This window comes from Osmia bicornis, chromosome 12 (assembly GCF_907164935.1).
Source record: "Osmia bicornis bicornis chromosome 12, iOsmBic2.1, whole genome shotgun sequence".
NCBI classification, from domain to species: Eukaryota; Metazoa; Arthropoda; class Insecta; order Hymenoptera; family Megachilidae; genus Osmia; species Osmia bicornis.
This window is the reverse complement of record NC_060227.1, coordinates 4,345,179-4,364,091: the sequence shown is the minus strand read 5'-3', so window position 1 is coordinate 4,364,091 and position 18,913 is coordinate 4,345,179. Positions and strand designations below refer to the sequence as shown.

General features: G+C 32.9%; 6 protein-coding genes across 17 annotated transcripts in view; 4 read left to right on the top strand and 2 right to left on the bottom strand.

Moving 5' to 3' along the window:
• Nucleotides 1-1,854, top strand: part of LOC114871324 — a 29,969-nt gene extending 28,115 nt beyond the window's left edge. For all 9 annotated transcript variants that reach the window (XM_029177078.2, XM_029177077.2, XM_029177081.2 and 6 more), the window contains 3 exons: nucleotides 19-75; nucleotides 167-346; nucleotides 453-1,854. In XM_029177078.2, the coding sequence (XP_029032911.1) occupies nucleotides 19-75; nucleotides 167-346; nucleotides 453-494 (279 nt within the window). In that variant the 3' untranslated portion in view covers nucleotides 495-1,854. The remainder of the gene's footprint in view (nucleotides 1-18; nucleotides 76-166; nucleotides 347-452) is intronic.
• Nucleotides 1,855-4,190: 2,336 nt separating this feature from the next.
• LOC114871370 lies at nucleotides 4,191-5,482 on the top strand. The gene is made up of 2 exons (XM_029177174.2): nucleotides 4,191-4,227; nucleotides 4,424-5,482. The coding sequence occupies exons 1-2, from the start codon at nucleotides 4,191-4,193 to the stop codon at nucleotides 5,419-5,421; spliced, it is 1,035 nt and encodes a 344-aa protein (XP_029033007.1). The 3' UTR covers nucleotides 5,422-5,482.
• On the top strand, nucleotides 5,449-6,196 carry LOC114871373 (mitotic-spindle organizing protein 2-like). Its single transcript, XM_029177176.2, has 2 exons — nucleotides 5,449-5,689; nucleotides 5,888-6,196. Exons 1-2 carry the CDS (start codon nucleotides 5,535-5,537, stop codon nucleotides 6,024-6,026), a joined length of 294 nt encoding a protein of 97 aa, XP_029033009.1. The 5' UTR covers nucleotides 5,449-5,534; the 3' UTR covers nucleotides 6,027-6,196.
• LOC114871372 (ribonuclease H1) lies at nucleotides 6,083-7,594 on the bottom strand. The gene is made up of 6 exons (XM_029177175.2): nucleotides 7,333-7,594; nucleotides 7,109-7,258; nucleotides 6,928-7,042; nucleotides 6,727-6,857; nucleotides 6,388-6,652; nucleotides 6,083-6,299 (listed from the first exon to the last, which is right to left on the bottom strand). The coding sequence occupies exons 1-6, from the start codon at nucleotides 7,434-7,436 to the stop codon at nucleotides 6,219-6,221; spliced, it is 846 nt and encodes a 281-aa protein (XP_029033008.1). The 5' UTR covers nucleotides 7,437-7,594; the 3' UTR covers nucleotides 6,083-6,218.
• A 1,791-nt stretch (nucleotides 7,595-9,385) lies between these two features.
• Nucleotides 9,386-12,016, top strand: LOC114871345 (cell cycle checkpoint protein RAD17). 2 transcript variants are annotated; one of them, XM_029177123.2, is made up of 9 exons: nucleotides 9,386-9,881; nucleotides 10,016-10,409; nucleotides 10,491-10,647; nucleotides 10,706-10,828; nucleotides 10,910-11,088; nucleotides 11,153-11,239; nucleotides 11,317-11,507; nucleotides 11,583-11,701; nucleotides 11,841-12,016. In XM_029177123.2, exons 1-9 carry the CDS (start codon nucleotides 9,867-9,869, stop codon nucleotides 11,953-11,955), a joined length of 1,380 nt encoding a protein of 459 aa, XP_029032956.2. In that variant the 5' UTR covers nucleotides 9,386-9,866; the 3' UTR covers nucleotides 11,956-12,016. The 2 variants fall into 2 exon arrangements, with proteins under 2 accessions (XP_029032956.2, XP_029032954.2); XM_029177121.2 differs by having other exon boundaries at nucleotides 10,013-10,409.
• A 183-nt stretch (nucleotides 12,017-12,199) lies between these two features.
• LOC114871346 (inositol-trisphosphate 3-kinase homolog) overlaps nucleotides 12,200-18,913 on the bottom strand; it is a 29,778-nt gene continuing 23,064 nt past the window's right edge. For 2 of the 3 annotated variants that reach the window (XM_029177124.2, XM_029177125.2), the window contains exons 3-6: nucleotides 14,593-14,877; nucleotides 14,096-14,304; nucleotides 13,372-13,843; nucleotides 12,200-13,252 (exon numbers count right to left, since the gene is read on the bottom strand). In XM_029177124.2, coding sequence (XP_029032957.1) covers nucleotides 13,046-13,252; nucleotides 13,372-13,843; nucleotides 14,096-14,304; nucleotides 14,593-14,877 — 1,173 coding nt within the window. In that variant the 3' untranslated portion in view covers nucleotides 12,200-13,045. The remainder of the gene's footprint in view (nucleotides 13,253-13,371; nucleotides 13,844-14,095; nucleotides 14,305-14,592; nucleotides 14,878-18,913) is intronic. The other variant, XM_029177126.2, reaches the window with a different exon arrangement.

The following is an 18,913-nucleotide window of genomic DNA, read 5'->3' as shown; positions in this document are numbered from 1 at the left end:
ACGATTATCAATTTCTAGGCTCGAACTGAAATAACAATAACACCGGTCATTAACACTCCGGTTCAATCTCATGTGGTAAGCAATTTATTCATAAATTTGTTATTATGATACACAGACCTGATAAGGTGTCAACGTTTGGGTAGATACTAACTTTGTCATTTTGTAGGAGGACGTTGAAGAAGAATCAGCAGTGATCGAGGATAGAGAGACTCGCATTTCTTCAGGTGGTAGAGACGCCAGAGAGGATAGAGATAGTCCTCCGCGATGCCAAGGTTGTCACGAACGTGTAGCGCAATTTGTGTGTGCAGGCTGTGGTCACCAGTGGTATTGCAGCCGCGAATGTCAAGTAATGATGCTAATTAATTATTCTATTACATTTTTAACAGACAGATACTGTTAAATATATTAACCCATTAGTTGTATATTGTTACTTAAATAAATTTGTATTTTAGGTTGCCGCTTGGGACGAACATTCAGAAGTGTGTTCCGGCTAAGAAGGCGAGACCGTATTAATATAAACCTCGTACTCCTGGTGTATCGGGTTAAATAACCTATTCAACTAAGAATGAATCTAGTCAAAAAAAGAATGGCCAAGAATATAACGCGTATTGAGTACGATAAGAAAGGAAGGAGAAACATTAAGAGAGAAGTGTATATTTTTAAGGACCTCTACAAATATGTTTGATCTGTAAAGAATAAGTTTTATTTCGTAAAAGAAGAAGCGTCAAGTTTCATAGCGCTTTTTCATAAAATAAGTATTTACAAGACGAACGAAAAACATGAGACTTTCAGACACTTCAATGAGAATATAGGATTCGAAATGATCGTTGGCTTAAATGTAATATCACCGCGTTGCTTTTATTCGTTACAAATTTAACGATCGAGAAAGAGCGAGCGCGAGAGAGAGAGAGAGTCTTAATGAGACGAAATAGAAGAGTATTAACCCTGCTGAAATTACGCATTTAACGTGTATCTTCCAAAGGACAAATTGTCCGAGGGATTCCTACTGTAATAGGAATTTATGTTTGGTATAAACTTCATGTATCAGATACCTTTTTTTAGATTTCAAATAATGCATGTCATACAACGTACGCTAGTCGAGAAATTTCCCAACTTTTTTTCAAACAGAAAAGAATACCAGAAATAGCTGGTAATGTGCGCTTATAAAACGAAGAACGAAGCACAAAACTGTATCTCTCGTGATGCTGTACATAATTTTATACATGCTAGCAGGGTTCTTCAGCGTCAGATTTTTCAAAATGTTGGTTAACCGTGTGCCATGCATAAAATTCATTTTGTCATCAGCTTTGTATGTTAAACAAATCTCTAAGTTGTATATTATTTGAGTGTTTTTTATAATCCTATAATTTTCGTACTTCCTTCTTCTTTTCATTTTGTAAATGAAACCCGTATTCGTTTTGATTAAACGAATTCGCATTTGACGAGCAAAGTGCGAGATATACACGGATATTCAGCCTTTCACAAATGTTCTTTCTCTTTTGTCATTCTGTTGGTGTTACAGAAACACGTAAATTACATACCGAATACCATATTTTATACCACATTTGTTACCAATGTATAAATTTTAGATTTAATGAGAAACATTAGCCTTAGTATAGATTTAAGCTACTTCATTTTTCTTTCGTCGTTCGCAACTTGTTCGTTGGTAACGTTATTCGACACGTTCTCTAAGTTCAATTGTTCTTTTATTTTTGTTTCTCTTAAATTAATCATGTTACCTAAACGACAATTGTCCCAGACATAATCTGTAGTCCAAAGTTCCTACAGGTACACGCAACATTATATATATTTTTCCCAATTATGAAGCAAACCAAAATAAAGTTTTTAATCGTATTTTAATGAATTTTTATTGATTATGTGATATACACATTAATTGCTATTTAATTCTAATGCGGAACTTGTACTTAGGTATGTACAGTATGCATCATAGTGTCCGTTCGTCTAGTGAAAAAGCACTGACTTTGGAATCCAAGTTCAACTGCAGCAAATATCATAAATCTAATTATTTAATAAAAGCGTTAAAATAATTAACATAATCATCTGATAAAAGCTTTAGAATATTCAATAATTTAGAATTTCAATAATTTATTTGAAATTACAAAATACACTAGACGAACGGACACTATGATGCATACTGTACTTAGTAGTTAGTAAGTGAATACGTCATTCTATCAGTAAGGGATACTATGGTACATACAATAAATAGGTAAGTGTATCATTTAATTGTTCTATTTAAAATTTATATAGAAATGATTTCAAGTAGTACTGATTGTGAATAGGGACGGTACTCCTAGAATAAAAACAATTTTCAAAAATAATTAAAATAGGAACTAAAATATTCTATACCACCCTAAATTAATTACACTTAGCTTATCATCGTTTTATTATGTCTTACTAGTAAAGGAAATAAATTATCCACTTAATTTATTATAACATTAAACAATATTATAATTTTAATAAATTAATTGATTAAAAGTGCATATAAAATAATAAATTGTGCTAGTAGAATGTGCAGAGGTTGCACGATTCCGCGCATGCGTAAAGAGGTTACACGATTCCGCGCATGCGTAAAAAGGTTGCACGATTCCGCGCATGCGCAAAAGTTCCCATGTTAATGCGCAGTCAGTGATCTATATAACGATCAGTGTGCGCAGTACAGAAGTTGCATAGGATACACAATAATCGTTAATTACACGTTTATTGTTATTAAAAACCGAACTTTCATAATTTATTCTTGAAGAGCAATGCCTCAAGAATTTTCTATTTGTGTACGTTTTCCTCTTGTGTACATTTTACTTGTAATTACTGAGTAATTAATGATTGTTGTAACAATTGTGTATTCACTGAACTCATAAAATACCCAATGAATTTTTATTAATTATACGGTACATAGCAACAATTTATAACATTTTATAATTGTATTGTAAAGAGAAAGGTTCAAACTACGTCCTTTAATGGTTTATAGTAATATTTAATTTGTTAGTAGCAAATAAATATTGATTATTCTAACCATAATATCACCCCGTACCGACGTATGGATATTCCCGAATTTTTATTAATTTCTCAAGTTTAAGGACTATTCTGTGAACTTTTATAATTGCATTAGAAAGAGTAAGCTTTACACAGTTTTCTCATACCAACTTTACAGAATTTATGCCATCTTAGCTCTCGGAACTTGCATCCGATAGCTAGAGAACATAAAAGTAGTAGAGCTACACTATATACGTGCAGGGGAAAATCATTAATAATTCATTTTCCACCAATAACTTTTAAACTTTTATGATTGATTCTTAAAGTATATGCTCGTAGCATCTTTCACATACAGATTTTGTAAGAAACCAGCCAGTAATTAATTAATTATAACAATGGGAAGATCAACCGCTCAATGTACCTTTATTTCGTGTAGAGATTTTTCATAATTTTCTGCTTTCCGGTGATTAACTTCCGTATTTCAATGATCAAAGAATAAAGAACTGAGTCGTAGCCTTCTTCTAGTGTAAGTTTTATGAGCCTCCTACCAGTATTTAATAGGTTATTAACAATTTTTAGAGTGATCGTTTCTTTAGATTCAAGCCGCCGCTCCTATAATTGGTCATAATTAATTAACTACTGGCTGGATCCTTACAAAACTTATATGTGAAAGTAGCTACAAGCGTGTAGTTTAATAATCAATCATAAAAGTGCATAAAATATTCCTATAAAATGAGTTACTAATGATTTTTCCCTGCACGTGCATAGCATACCTCTTGGCATACCTACTTCTTTTCCTGTTTTCCTATTAGAAATAGTTAGATCGAATCCCATCCGCTAGATGGCGCTAATCAAACTGTTTTACGAGCGCGAAATACAACTGTCAATATTTAAATGTAGCAAGACATTTATAAAAACTATGTACTACAATATATAGATGTGTATGTTTAGAAATTCGCCCTATGTCTAAACATAATAACGGTCTTTGAAAGTTGTTCAAAGGTAATCATTTCACAGTCAACTTGTTTTGATTATCTCTCCAGTAGACCTGTTATATATTGAAATACAATGTATAGACGTGTATATTTAGAAATTCGCCCTATGTCTTAACATAATAACGGTCTTTGATAGACGTTCAAAGGTAATCATTTCACAGTCAACTTATTTTGATTGTCTCTCCAGTAGACCTGTTTTAGAGAATGAATGATTCCAGTTATTTCAAACCAACCTTCAGTTGTGAGTGACTTATTTTGTTATTTAAAATAAATGTACAAGTATTTTTGTATATTTTTAATTTATTATTCCACTTAGAAAAATATTACATAGCTTACAGTAATAGGTTGTGATTGTACATAATAAATTATTAATTTTATTTTGGCTATTTAAAAATTAAATAAGATTCAAATTTCTTTACAACATATCGTTTATTTAGGGGAGGATTCACAGCTATCAGAAAATCTGAACGATGCAATACTTTTATCCAGTAACGAAGAAATTTTATCAAAATCGGACGACGATATTTTTTATGACACAACGGAATTTTCTTTTTCATCAGACAACAATTTAAAAGTAACTGATATATCAAATATAAGTGAGGCAGAAGGATACAAGAGTTGCTCAGATTTATCAGTAAACACTGATAGCACAAGTATGCTTTCCTTGCCTTGTCCAAAGTCCAATTTCAAGGACAATAATGTCCTTGCATCGTCACAGAATTCAAATAATTTAAAAGATCAACAAAACGTAAAAACATATGAAATAAATAAAAATGTTCCATTAAGAGTAGAATTAAAACGTATGTTAAATGAAATTTTAGGGAGGAAACATATAAAAGAATTCAGTATCTCTTGTTCAACTAATGAATCAGACAATCCAGTTGAAATAAATGATAATGATCCATTATATCAATTGCCAAAAGATGATGATCTTTGTCCAACATCTGAGAATATAAAAGATTCTAATATGGACAATATGTTGTCTTTGCATAATACATCAATCCATGTGTTAAACAAATGGTGTTCTAGGGATTTAGAAACAATTTTGGAACAGTCCAATGAAAGCAGCAATACATCATTCCAGCAGAGCACATCAAACTGGTCTGGGAAATGTATGAGTGAACTAAAAAATTTGTCTTTCCAAAAAATAAGCAAACATTGGATACATGATAAAATATTTATTACCAGTGATATTGGTGATAGTATATCCAGTGAAACTAATACCTCTAATGGCATTGAAGTGATAAGTAAGGAAATCTTTAGAGAACTGAATGATTTGAAAGAGAATGATTCATTTAATTCCACTTGCCACAATGAGAATTCACTTCATCCTAATGAGAAAATGATTATTACCAACAATATAAATAATGAAGAATATAACTTATTTAAGCATAAAGTACCTTCTATACTAATTACTCCAGCAACCCCAATCTAAGTTATTCATTTTGTAACTTTTCTAATAATGTTGTAAAAATAAAAGTACCGCATACCAATTATTTATTGACTTATAAATGTTATCCCAAACGCAGATGAGGAATCGTCTGTTGTATGTTCTTCAAAACAAACATTCCGCGCCGAAGTAAGTTTCTTATTGTTTGGTATTTACAAATATCAGAAAAAATGACATTCCCTCAAGCTCATCAAATTGAATTAATAGCACTGGCAGAATTGGCAGGAATTTCGGCAGTTCCAGGCGTTTATCGGTAATAATTCAAAAAATACATTTGCATAACCTCTACCAGTGCTTGAAGATTTCAGTAGCATAACCTTACATATCAGTGTTTCGATATTTTATGATAATAAATGTAACATAATGGACTGTCACGGTTATTAATATATTGAAATTTATCAAACTTAAATAATTTATTGATATTAGAAACATTAACGATTTATATTTACAGCATCATATTGGAACTTTTAACACTTCAAGTATCACCAGAAGATATATACATTCTTTTGAAGCAAATATGCCCACAATTAACTGAAAGACAAGCCACTAATAATATTGAAGATATACTTGACACAGCAACCTCAACTTAACACATATCTATAAGCTTAATTAAGAGTCATATTTGAAAATAAAAATGCACAAGTAATTATACTTTTATTTCTCATTATGTGTATTTTCACAGAACATATTAAACATTATAAATGTAAATTACATTGTAAACTTAAAACATATTACTTCCAAATATAGAAATTTCACTTTATATCATATCTTACACAAGTAGTTTAGTATTTCTGACAACCTGCCCTTGCTAATTTATCAGCCATTTCATTTCCATGGATTCCAACATGACCATTAACATGGTTCTGTAACAGTAAGATCAATTGCTTTTCAAATAAAAATTAGATATTATTTTTAACATGTGATATTAAAACAACCATGTATTACTCTTACCCATATTACATTTAAGGAACTAAGTGCCCCTTCCATTTCCAACAATTCAGTTTTATTTATAACAGGTTTATCAGTTGAAGTTTTCCATCCATTACGTTTCCATTTTGGCATCCAATCATTTATGCAAGAAATAAGAAACTGTGAATCTGTATTAATCTTCAAGTTCTTGATACCTGCTCTCTTTGCCTGCTGGCAAGCTGTAGTCACAGCCTGAATTTCTGCCATATTATTGGTTGCTCTGCCATCAACAGGTCGTGATACATTTCTATAATTAATAGGTTTGAATAAGATTTCTATACAATATTTAAAACTGAATGTAATTAAAATGTGTAAACATACAAGGGATGGTCATCACCAAACCAAACACCTATTCCTGCTTTTGCAGATTCACGACCGTTTCCACTACATGCACCATCTGTATATACACTCACATATCCATCCTTGTCAGTAATATACTCTCCAGGTGCTCTCTATAAATACAAAAGTACAAAATCCATTAAAATTGTTTATTATATATATGATAAAAATACATATATTTACATCATGATCATTGCTGATAGGTGCTGAACATATTCTCCTTTTTGCTGATGTTTGTTCTGTTAAATATGGATTTTCATCAACAACTTTGTAATAGTCCCTTGGCTGTGATAGTGGTCTAATAAAAATTTTTAAATAATGTATATATTCTTTCTATTTATTACTATAGTATATCTTACTATACCTTTTAGTAAATGTAGGAGCAACTGATCTACCACCATATCTTGGCTCTGCATCTGCCCTTTCATTGATGAACGCTTCAGCTTCTGCTTTTGAGTGAAATTTTTTGAATGCACAGCCAGAAAAATTGTTTACTTGATCTTGACATTCATTCCTTATTTAACAGAAATAGAAAGTTTATATCAAACATAATTTAAACAATTAATTCAAAAAGCCAACATTTATTACCAGGTGTTATAAATTCCAACATTTCGACCTCGGGCAACAGCATAATAATTAAATGCCATGTTTTTCAATATATTTTGAGCTAAATATATTTGATTTAATCTCATTTATTATTAGCCTATGTAATCCCTACAACTTCTGGGAAAACTTTTATAATATCACACTTCAAAATTTATACGAATTACAGAATATAGAATACAGTAGTACTCTGTTGTTCAATTGAACTATAAATGAACGTTGTTGTAGTTGTCGTAACGTTCAATTTTTCATATTATATCAGCAGTGACTACAGATACAAGAAGAACGAACGCGCCATTGTATCCAAGGCGATCATGATCATGGGGTCCTTGACACCCCAAGATGATATTTTGTCGGTGCGCAGAGGTAGCCGCTGGGATCCCTAACACCCCAAGACGATATCAGAACGGTATGTAGAGAGGAGCCACCGATGCATTGGGGTCCCTAACACCCCAAAATAATATCAGGGCGGTATCCGGAGAGCGTCATCGGCTCTTCGGGGTCCCTGACACCCCGGGTGCCATAATGTCGGTAGGTAAAGAGTGTCGTACGTGTTTCGGGATCTCTAACACCCCAATATGAGATCAGCTCGATATCCAGAGAACGTCACTGGCTGTTGGGGGTCCCTAACACCCCAATATGATATCAGGTCGTATGAAGAGGACACAACCAGTGTAACAATCGTCCTCTAATGTCTATCCGTCGTTTATGTAATTTCACTGCCGCATTTAATTTGCTGTATTTATCTTCTTAGCTTATTGAATAAACTCATCAGAAGGAAGAACGTGTTGATTTAATTACTCCTATGTGCAACCATTACATCCCAGATTCCTTTATATCTCTTCATCCCTTACATCCCTACATTCTTTCCATCCCTACATTCTTTCCATCCCAGATTCCTTTATATCTCTTCATCCCTTACATCCCCACATTCTTTGCATCCCTACATTCCTTTCATCACTACATTCCTTACAATTCTTCATCCCTTACACCCCTGCATTCCTCACATGTCTACATCCCTTACATCTCTGCATTCCTCACATTCCTGCCTTCTTTATATCCCAATATCCCTTACATCCCTGTATCCCTTACCTCACCGCATTCTTTTCATCTCTACATTCCTTTCATACCTACATTCTTTCCATCCCTACATTCCTTACATTTCTTCACCCCTTACATCCCTACATTCCTTACATTTCTTCACCCCTTACATTCCTACATTCCTTACATCTCGTCATCCCTTACATTCCTACATTCCTTACATCTCGTCATCCCTTACATCCCTACATTCCTTACATCTCTTCATCCCTTACATCCCTGCATTCCTCAGATCTCTACATCCCCTACATCTCTGCATAAGGCCTGCGATTTTATACAAATTTAGTTCCTTTTTCGCCACCAGAGGGCGCTGATTCGACATCGAGATTTTAGTTCACATTTTTGTCGCCAGAGGGCCAAAATTTCGACATGATTTAGTTCCTTTTTCGGAAACCAGATGGCGCTGACTCGAGGTCGAGATTTTAGTTCACATTTTTGCCGCTAGGGGGCGCTGTTTTTCCGAAATTTTCGCGAAAATCTCGAAAAAATAGCGCCCCCTAGCGGCAAAATGTGAACTAAAATCTCGACCTCGAGTCAGCGCCATCTGGTTTCAGAAAAAGGAACTAAATTTTGCAGAAATTTTGGCCCTCTGGCGGCAAAAATGTGAACTAAAATCTCGATGTCGAATTAGTGCCCTCTGGTGCCGAAAAATGGAACCAACTTACCTTTACTTACCTTTACTCGAAGCAGTCTTTATAATATATTTATTATAAGGAATGTAGGGGTGAAAAGAATGTAGGGATGAAAGGAATGTAGAGATGAAAATAATGTAGGAATGAAATGAATGTAGGGGTATAAGGGATGATTAGATGTAAGGAATGTAGGGATGGAAAGAATCGAGGGATGAAAGGAATGTAGGGATGGAAAGAATGTTGGGATGAAAGGAATATAGATATGAAAAGAATGCAGGGATGTAAGGGATGCAGGGATGTAAGGGATACAGGAATGTAAGGGATGCAGAGATGCAAGGAATGTGGACTAGTGGGGCTCTGTGGGTCCCACTAATAACACCATCTTGTAATGAGGTCCACTAAAAGGGCAAAAATAATAAATAACATGGATGTTGAGCCAAGTTTTTTAAGAGGGATAAAATAATAAATATTATATCTTATGAGTATATTTAGTGAGTTCAAAAAATGAGGCTACCGTCCTGTTCAACGGTTGCTGGAAGACCGAATAATTTTCACTGCGCTCTAGGTCGAATGGTCAAATGGTACTTATCTGATCAGTCGTGAAATTTTGCGATATGATTTTTTACGTGGAACAGAATTATGAAGAGTGATGCAAAATTAATTAATATATACACATATTTTCGAAAGTAGTAGGAATAAGTCGACTTTTTGTTACTGACTGAAAAAATTGCAATTTCTATAACAGCTGATGTACGGAAGTGAAAGATTTATTATAACATTATTTACAATATGGCTAATTCAAAGGTAGGTACATATTTAAAAAATTGATAGTTCTTTTACCATACAAATTTTAATACGTAAGATGTAGATTAGTTAGTCTTAGTTCTAATTACTATATCTTTCAATAATTAAAACTTATCTTTGATTTTTATTAGAAGAATAGCAGCTGGCTGATGCCATCATTTGATTGTGAACCAGTGAAGAAATCACCAGCAACTAAACGTATTTTTTCTCAAACACTGAAAAATGATATTTCACAAATTCCAAGTTTTTATGAAATAACTCAGAAGAAAAAAAATATAAGTAGTCTGACTGCTTTATTGGAAGCTTGTGAACCACGAAAATCTAATGAATTGGTTGTAAGTAAACAAAAGCAGCAAGAAATGTTAGATTGGTTGAAATACAAAATAAAAAGAGGCCAACCCTATGCATTGATTTTGTGTGGTCCATCTGGTTGTGGTAAAACAGCAACAATTAAAGTTCTTGCCAAGGAAAATGGTTTTAATGTTACAGAGTGGATTACTCCTATTGATCAAGCCATGGATGAAAATAGTAATTCATCTTTTTCAAATGAATTTGCAAATAATTATTCTCATTTGGTAAATAGTTAAATAATTCTCAATTATTTTTCAGATAGAGTAATGAGACAAGGAGATAGATTTGAGGAATTTTTAGTTAGGGCTACAAGATATAGTTCAGTCTTGAGTAATCACTCTAAACGTTTACTTCTAGTTAAAGAGTTTCCAAATGTCTATTTTGAAGATAAAAATAGCTTCCATTCCCTTATACAGTAAGTAAAACTACTGATTCATGTTGTTACCTTGATTATAATTGACTTTTACTTATAGAAGATACTTTGAATTTGGAAAAGAACCTATAATATTTATATGTACAGAAACAGGAAATTCAAAATTATTGCAAACATTATTTCCACCTGATATAAGACAAAAATATGGCATTGATCTAATCAAGTGAGTTCTTAAAAATTATTACATTTTATTTTAACTTTTATTGTTTGCTTGTACTTATACCATTTATTTTTACAAATTTAGTATAAATCCTGTTACACAAACCGCGATGAAAAATGCGCTAAAACGAGCATCCAGTATTTTAAATTCTATTGCTGGACAGATGCTGTATGTTTGTCAAAGTAAAGTTGATGAGATACTATCAAATAGTATAGGAGATATTAGAAATTCGTTATTAAATCTTATTTTTATTTCGTTGAAAGGTAAGTAAGGTAATTACATCAGGTTTGACTTTGGAAAGTTATATTACTTTTTGCATTACAACAGTACCTGAAGAACAAGAAAACAACTGTAGCAGCAGAGAAGTCAATTTAGGATTACTTCATGGCATTGGACGAGTAATTAATCCTAAAAGTAAATATAGGTTTCTATAGTTGATAAAAGCATAATACTTCTAATAAGGGTAATTAATAATACAATGAAATTGACAGGAACCAAGGATGGAAATAGCTGGAAGTTTGTTCATAATCCTGATGAAATAGCAGCTTTTTTTCAATCACAAGCAACAGTATTCTTGCATTTTCTTCAAGAAAATTATTTGAATACTATGAGAGGGATAGATGAAGTAAATGCTTGTGCAAATATTTTAAGCTTAGCAGATGCTTTAAATTCTGAATGGCGGGTATGCTAATTTCTGTACGAAATAAGCAAATTACATAAGACAAATTTTACTGAAGCTACTTTACATAATTTTCAGGATCCCAATTTAACTAAAGTTATTTTATCCTTCGCTGTTCGAGGTGTGATGGTATCTAATGAAAAGCCAGTTTCTGGATGGAATCCTGTTAGAAAGCCACTAAATGACCGACTTGATCAGTTAGTAAATATAGTAGTAGTATTATGCAATGCCAGCCGTATTGCCAAACTGTTAACATTTTACATCTTACATGTTTATAAATTACTATTTATGTAGTGAATGGTATGAAAACATAATACAACATTGTTATTTTCATAGGACAAGATGTTTGGCAGCAGCCGAAGTTCGGTGGTACGAATCTATAATTAACTCAAAGTTAAAAAATACAACGGAAGTATCCAATTTAGATCTTGAATCAGTTATTGATGAGTAACACCACGAAAAGGGTTATAAATAGGGAAACTCTGATTTATTTATTATGCTTTATTTTCTACTATTATTATGTAAATGTAAATATGATTAAAACTTGAACGATACTAATCTCATTAAAATTGTTTATAGTTTTTTAAGTGTTTGTATATATCGTTGAATAAAACATTTTATACTATTATTTGTCTCTCATTTAATACCTTAGAGCATATAACAAAAAGCAAATATTGGCGCAAATTACATTGATAGATACTATAAAAAAAATGCATTTTATATAATTTATACACTTTAAACAAAATCATTTTAATATAAATATTTCTATTGATAGCACTGTCCAATAACAAATTATTCCGATTTCCATCATGTAGTTCTTATAGAGTTTCATTCGAATTTAAGTTTATTTAAAAATAAAAAAATTTACTTTTTTTAAAAACTAAGGCCGATGGATATCGAAACATTTTTAGACAGTGTAATTAGACTCTTGGCAGTTAAAAAGTAATTCATTAATTACTAGTTAAAGATACAACGATATTTCTAATTATAATTATAATAACGAGTATTTTATTAAAAATATACGAAGATCTTACAACCTATCTTGTCTTCATAAATAACTGTTAAAGATCACGCCTAACAAATTACAATATATTTGTACATCAATGTAAACTTTGTATGTATGCTAAAAATATCGTATAGCGTTATTTAGAAAATTCACGATGGGCTTAAATATTTTCTAGAAAAAATGCAGTAGCAAGCAGTCTTCCGCTCCAAATACCTTAAATATCATTGTGTATCAAAAAACTATTTCAAATAATTTGTATATATAATGCAGTCTCACTGTTTTAAATATTTTACGAGAGAATCAGGACAATACACAGAAATTTGAGAAATACTAAGCCAAATAAAAGTCAATATTACATAACTTTAAATATACTATAAACATACTTGTAAAATGAAATGAGGGTATTTGTCTAGATGAAAGAAGATGATTAAATGATTCTTTCTCTAGTCTATCAGTATAAATAAAAATGATTGTTATGAGACCAAAATGAAATATTTACAAAAGTGGATTTCGTTAATAGAAACTGTCGTAAAAACTACGCCTTTGAAAGATTCACTTCCTCTATCGTTGAAATAAGATTGTCCAGACCAAAGAGGAATCCCTCTTCGTGGTTGCCTTGTTCCCATGGCTCTCTGTGGGTCACCCTCTGGCCATTTGGTAACGACTGCGTCTTGGCGAAATCAATCAACCAAACGCCAACTTTGTCGTTGTCATAGATCATGAAGATACTGCTGCCAATTATCTGAAAATTAAGTTACATATATAATAAGTAGATATTTAAAAATCAAACACTATTTCTTCTTATTAAATTACAATGTTATTTAAGTTACAGATCGTCTCATAGAATAAATATATACGTACTTCGTGAGTTTTGAAATATTCAGATGCCTCAATTTTGGAGCGGAGACTCTTTAGCCGTGCGAGTAGTTTCACGCGGGTGGTTTCGCGCGTTCCCAAGAACAGCTTCATGGTGTCAAGAACTTCCTGATGGGATTTTACTTTCTTCAAATCGGTAATCGGTGGTGCACCAGGTAGCTTCATTGCCTCGATCCTGAATCCATGACTACAGGTCGAGCTCTGTTGTTCACGGAACTGCATGTACCGCAATTTTGTCACAGCACGTTGTTCGTGTTCCTGCTTCGTCGGCGCGTTTGGATCAACAGCGATCATTTTCTGGTAGAGATCAGGTCTTGCGATCGTCTTCGACACTTCGGATTCTAGGAACGTTCTTGTACCCATCTTGATATCCATCACGTGTGGATCGTTAAAGCCGAAGAGTAAATCCTGCAGTTCGATGAATGTCTCCCCTTTGTAATCCACTTCTCGGTAGTATCTATAAATATAATGGAAGCTTTAGGCACATATATTCTTTGAACATTAAGCTTTAATCTGATGTGGCATATGTGCTATTTGGAGATACTTTTATGTCATGAAATCGTCATAGACATTTTACATTACCAAACTGAAGATTTAATAACCCGATAATTTAATATACAGTAGCTTAATAAATTGTTTATAGAAATGATTAATTAATTGGTAGAAGAAATAATTTTAATCAAGTTACTGTGTTTTATCATTTATTTACCTTGGTATGCAGTCTCGAAGGTCTTTGTCTTTGCTGAGGGCTTCGTAAACGATCCTTTCAGTATTTTCTGCTCCTCCTGTTTTTCTCTTCCAAACAGTGCCGGGTCCAGCCGGAGCGAAACCGTCCGGGTGTCCCGACAACTGGAACCAGGATTTTAATCTGTTCTTTAGCAGAACATCACTGGCTGGTGCTGTTAGATCCAAGGCATTCTGAAAACAAAAATACAGAGACGTTAGATATAAGAAATTCGAAAGATTTAAATTAAAATTTATCAAAATTTGGACAATTTATTTTGGAATTAAAAAAAAAAAAATACAATATTTATTAGATATAAATTTCTATATATTTCAAAGGCGCCAAACAGTTGTTTAAATAATAAATACCAATTTACTCATAAATATTTAATTTCAAAACGAATAACAAAAATGTATTTTTATTATTACAAGAGAGTATACAGATGATTACAAAGAGGAAGGACATTTTTAAAAGACCAGTACCAACGCTAGAAATTTTAACGAGAGGTCCTCGTCTGGCATAGTTGCGTCGGAGAGAACCAAAGGGAACTGTTCCATCTTCTGTATCGTTGCTGAATCATTGGGAAGTTTGGCAAGAGCCCTGGTGGAACTAGATCCAACACTGTTGGATCGATTCGAGCCCATGGACGTGCTCCTTCGCCACTGACGAAAGGCACTATAGGTGCTGCTTGCCGAAGCATCCTTCTGTCTTCGATGTTCCTTATGATTGGAATTATGGGTAGGTCTCGTTTGCTCCTTGCTCGAAGGCTGTAACCAAAGGAGACTACTAAGAATTCAATCCAACAAGGACCTCTTTTTCTTTTGTAATTAAGAATTCGATTAAAATAAATAAAACTTAGTTTTATCATACTTTTTTCCATTGTTATTTATTACCTTAGTATAATTTTATTTCTCGTATACAGCTTGAATAGTAATTAACATGGGTTTCTTTAAAGGACGCATATGGTGTGTCATTGGTTTCTAACATTGGGAATTCTCATTTAATTAAATGAGAAAAAATTAACGATAAGCCTACTTTTGTCTCGGTAGATTTAGGAAATATAAAATAGTACAATATTTATATTATAGGTACATTAATGAGTGCTATGCTTTTAAAAATAAAAGAATACTACAATTAACATGGCTAGAAGAGAGATGTGATACATCATTCATTAATGTAACTGACTAGTACTATGTCAAAGTAGCAATGAATACCGCAAGAAATCCTGATGAAAATAAGTGTCTTTTTCACGAGATCAAGAGATTTCTTCTTTCGTTTTTTCCAAGTGGCTGTTCTGTAACTTATGCGTTTCGTAATCGAACCGAATGCATGAATTAACTCGAATGCATTTTACGTCAGCCAATCAAAAGCGAGGATAGTACGCTAAGAACAAAGTGCGCATGCGCGCACGTGGTCCAGCGCATGCAATAAATTGATAAGAATCATTTAATTGAGTTTAGTGAGCCGCGAGCGACTCGTGCTAATTGATGTATCACAGTTACACTTTAATCCGATTATAAATGTATCACGTGCGTTCCTTGGATTAAGTATTGGGAGAGAAGAGCCATGATTAGGTCAATTGACAGTACGAAGCGCATAACGTTTGCATAAGTGAATGATTGTGCAGGAGGAGCACGTGTTTTTTGAAATATTACACAATCAATAGAGTTCATTTGTAGAAATATTTAAACAGATTATAATATATGTTACTTTATTTAAAATTTTAGAGTTTATCAGAATGGTGTGTCTTCGGGAGACGAAATATTTCGTTCGGTTTTTAGGTTAAGTTACGTCAGCTGAACTTCTGATCTTTAACCATTGCTCTGGAGATAGCTAAAACATTGAACTGAATAATCGCGGATTAAGGACTACTGATTTTGTTATAAATTATTATTAAACACACATTCGTGTATTTATTTAGAAATTGAATAATCTATAATCTCTTTTTTAGTAGTTCTGTACTACAAATCAATTTATTACATGCTGAAACGAACCACTAAAGAAGATTTTACACATTTTTTGTCCTGATCAAATAATCTGTAATAAATTGATTTAAAAAGTGTTCATTTAAATTTAATCAATTTTTTTTAGTTTTTGGAGGCTATTAATATTTTCAAAAATTGTGACCTTTTTTAAAATATGATATTGTATTTATAATTTTAAATAAAAAATTATTCAATTCCATATTCTTGTTTTCTTCTCTTTTTCTTGTTGGAAAATTGAGTAAATTTTCCAATGCGATTGCAGCAATTATTCTGGACAGATTTTATGCAGCAGGCTATTGTACTTGGTAAAAGAAAACTTTCTAGGTCACAGACGAAAAAAACATCCTGCAGTTTCGTATCGGTTTACAAAGCATCCAAGATATTTTACGTAAATAAGAAATCACCCATGCTTTTAACCTTTTACATTATAATATTAGGTCACGCTTGTCTCACAAATATATTGTACCAAAAATGTCAATTAAGCCCCCAGATATAATGTATATCAAAAAGATAAAAGACATCGAATTAAGAATTTAAATAAATCATTACTCCAAGCACGGGTTCATCGTCCTCTACATATTAAAGATACATACTTTAAATCTATCTCTGATTGATATATTTTATATTAAATCTTGGTTTCGTATAAAATGATTTCTAGATCCCAAGAAATATTTCAGGAATCTAAAAGTACCGTGTCGTCCGAACGATAATGGTCATCGTATTCGAAAATAAAGTCGTTATTATTATTATGGGCACGTTATTATCGCAGGTAAGCGTGCTTCGATGGCGATCAAGCAGGTGGTTTGGCGTGGAATTTGATTTTGCGATACGCCGTTCATTTTAATCCACTCGACAAGGTCCGAACGTGAGGACATCGCGAAATCAAGCTCGCGATTTCGTCTTGTCGGTTAGTATTCATAAGGAAAAATTTCATACGTGAATGCCATGAGGGTCGTCGGTGAAGAGCGCCACAAATTATACATATATGTAGACGCGAATAATTAACCCTAGGACGGCGGACCATGGAGAGAGCCCGAATTTTACAATGTTCTTTTAAAATTATATATTCCGATATATCAAAGTCTTTCGTTTAAAAGATATACAGTTATCTTTAAGTTAAAATCAATTGAGTCACGATTGATCCAGACTCCGCCGTTCAGGTGTTAATTAAACAGGAAAGAATAATATTTGGAGTAGCATCACCAGAATGGTACGAAAGAGGTTTCAACACGGACAATTTTTCATTTTCAATATCACTCCGATTGACTAATATCATATATGTCTACGTATTCGAGGTAAATCAAAGTGAATCACTCCATAAGCGATTACAGGTTGACATGCAAGATCGTGATACTTCTGCTATTGTTCAATCATGGTATACAACAACGTGGTTGTATATGGCTACGAGGAATCGGTGTCGCAAGAAGTATTGTCATAACGATAATTGCAACAATCGCAGACTAGACGAGACTGTATAACTGCGCAAAAACAGAAGGCTGAATGTTCGCATTCTATACATATAACAGAGTACGTTTCTGTCTATTTGAACCTTCGGTTTTTTCCAGTGTGATTTTATACTGTACATAGATAACTGGTAATGAGAATTCTTTTCTGCTTTACAATTTATGCAATTTATTATTTAATATTTCATTATTTGTAACGGTACGAATATTTATAGTAAGAACAAAAGGAAAGTAGTCAGTTTGCACTTCGGACGTCAGTGAAAGTTTTCTCCAAGTTTCACCTTTAGATTGTGCTCTCTGTTGTGTATTAACTTTTTTATAACTATTTAATGAAAGGCTTTCATATATTGAGATAATGATAACAATATGAAATACAGAATGAAATTCGAATTGGGCCTCTCTCCATGGTCCGCCGTCCGAGGGTTAATAACTAAATTAATTTACTCTAATTGGATCGAGGATTTATAAAAATCTGATCGCATATTCTGTACATATTGAGAATAAATTAATTTATTCCAATTGGATTTTTGTACTATTGCAGGAAAATACTGGAAAAATATCATAGTACTACGAAAAAGAACATAAATAACAGCGAAAGACAGAAAATTTCTTCGTTCAACACGATTAAAACAACAATGCATACGCACGTCTGCCACAGCCTTCGGACACACAGCAGGCAGAAGGAAAAAGAAGCGTGTAACTTGCTCACTTTGCAAGTAGAGTCATATTTTACAGAGCATTGACGTCACTGGTGTATTCAGATTGCATTGTTACAGATAAGTTTCAATCGAGCACCGTTCCAGTTTTCACGTTTAACAACGAGCGCCAGGAGATAAGGCAGATCCACTGTGCATCCCGTTTGATAAGTAATTTCAAGGGGAAAAATTGTTTTCCTTTTATAATCATTACACTTTTCTCTATTTATCGGAATATTATAAAACGTAAACACTTTAATTAATTTTCCATTCAATCCTTTGGTGACCGATGAGACATCAAGGTGCTGGATTAATTCAAACATTATCAATCGATTTCCGAGGAAACTTCAAGTAAAAAATATTGTCACTGTTGTTTGAAAAATGTCAAATCCGAATTCACACCACTGGGTGATTAATGGATTCGAAGATCAAGAGTATTTTTTATTTATTTAATTCTTGTCAAAGTATAATAAACTACCTTGGCTTTCTGACGAGAAATTCGCATTGTTCACGATAAAACGAACGACAAAATTTTCATCCAGATTGAATATCATCGTCCAATGACAATGACCACAGCTCGCGTGCGTCAATGCTTTGATAAAAATGCGAGCATGGCTTCTTGTTTGCTCAGCAACGGCATCAATTACACGAGGTGTTTGC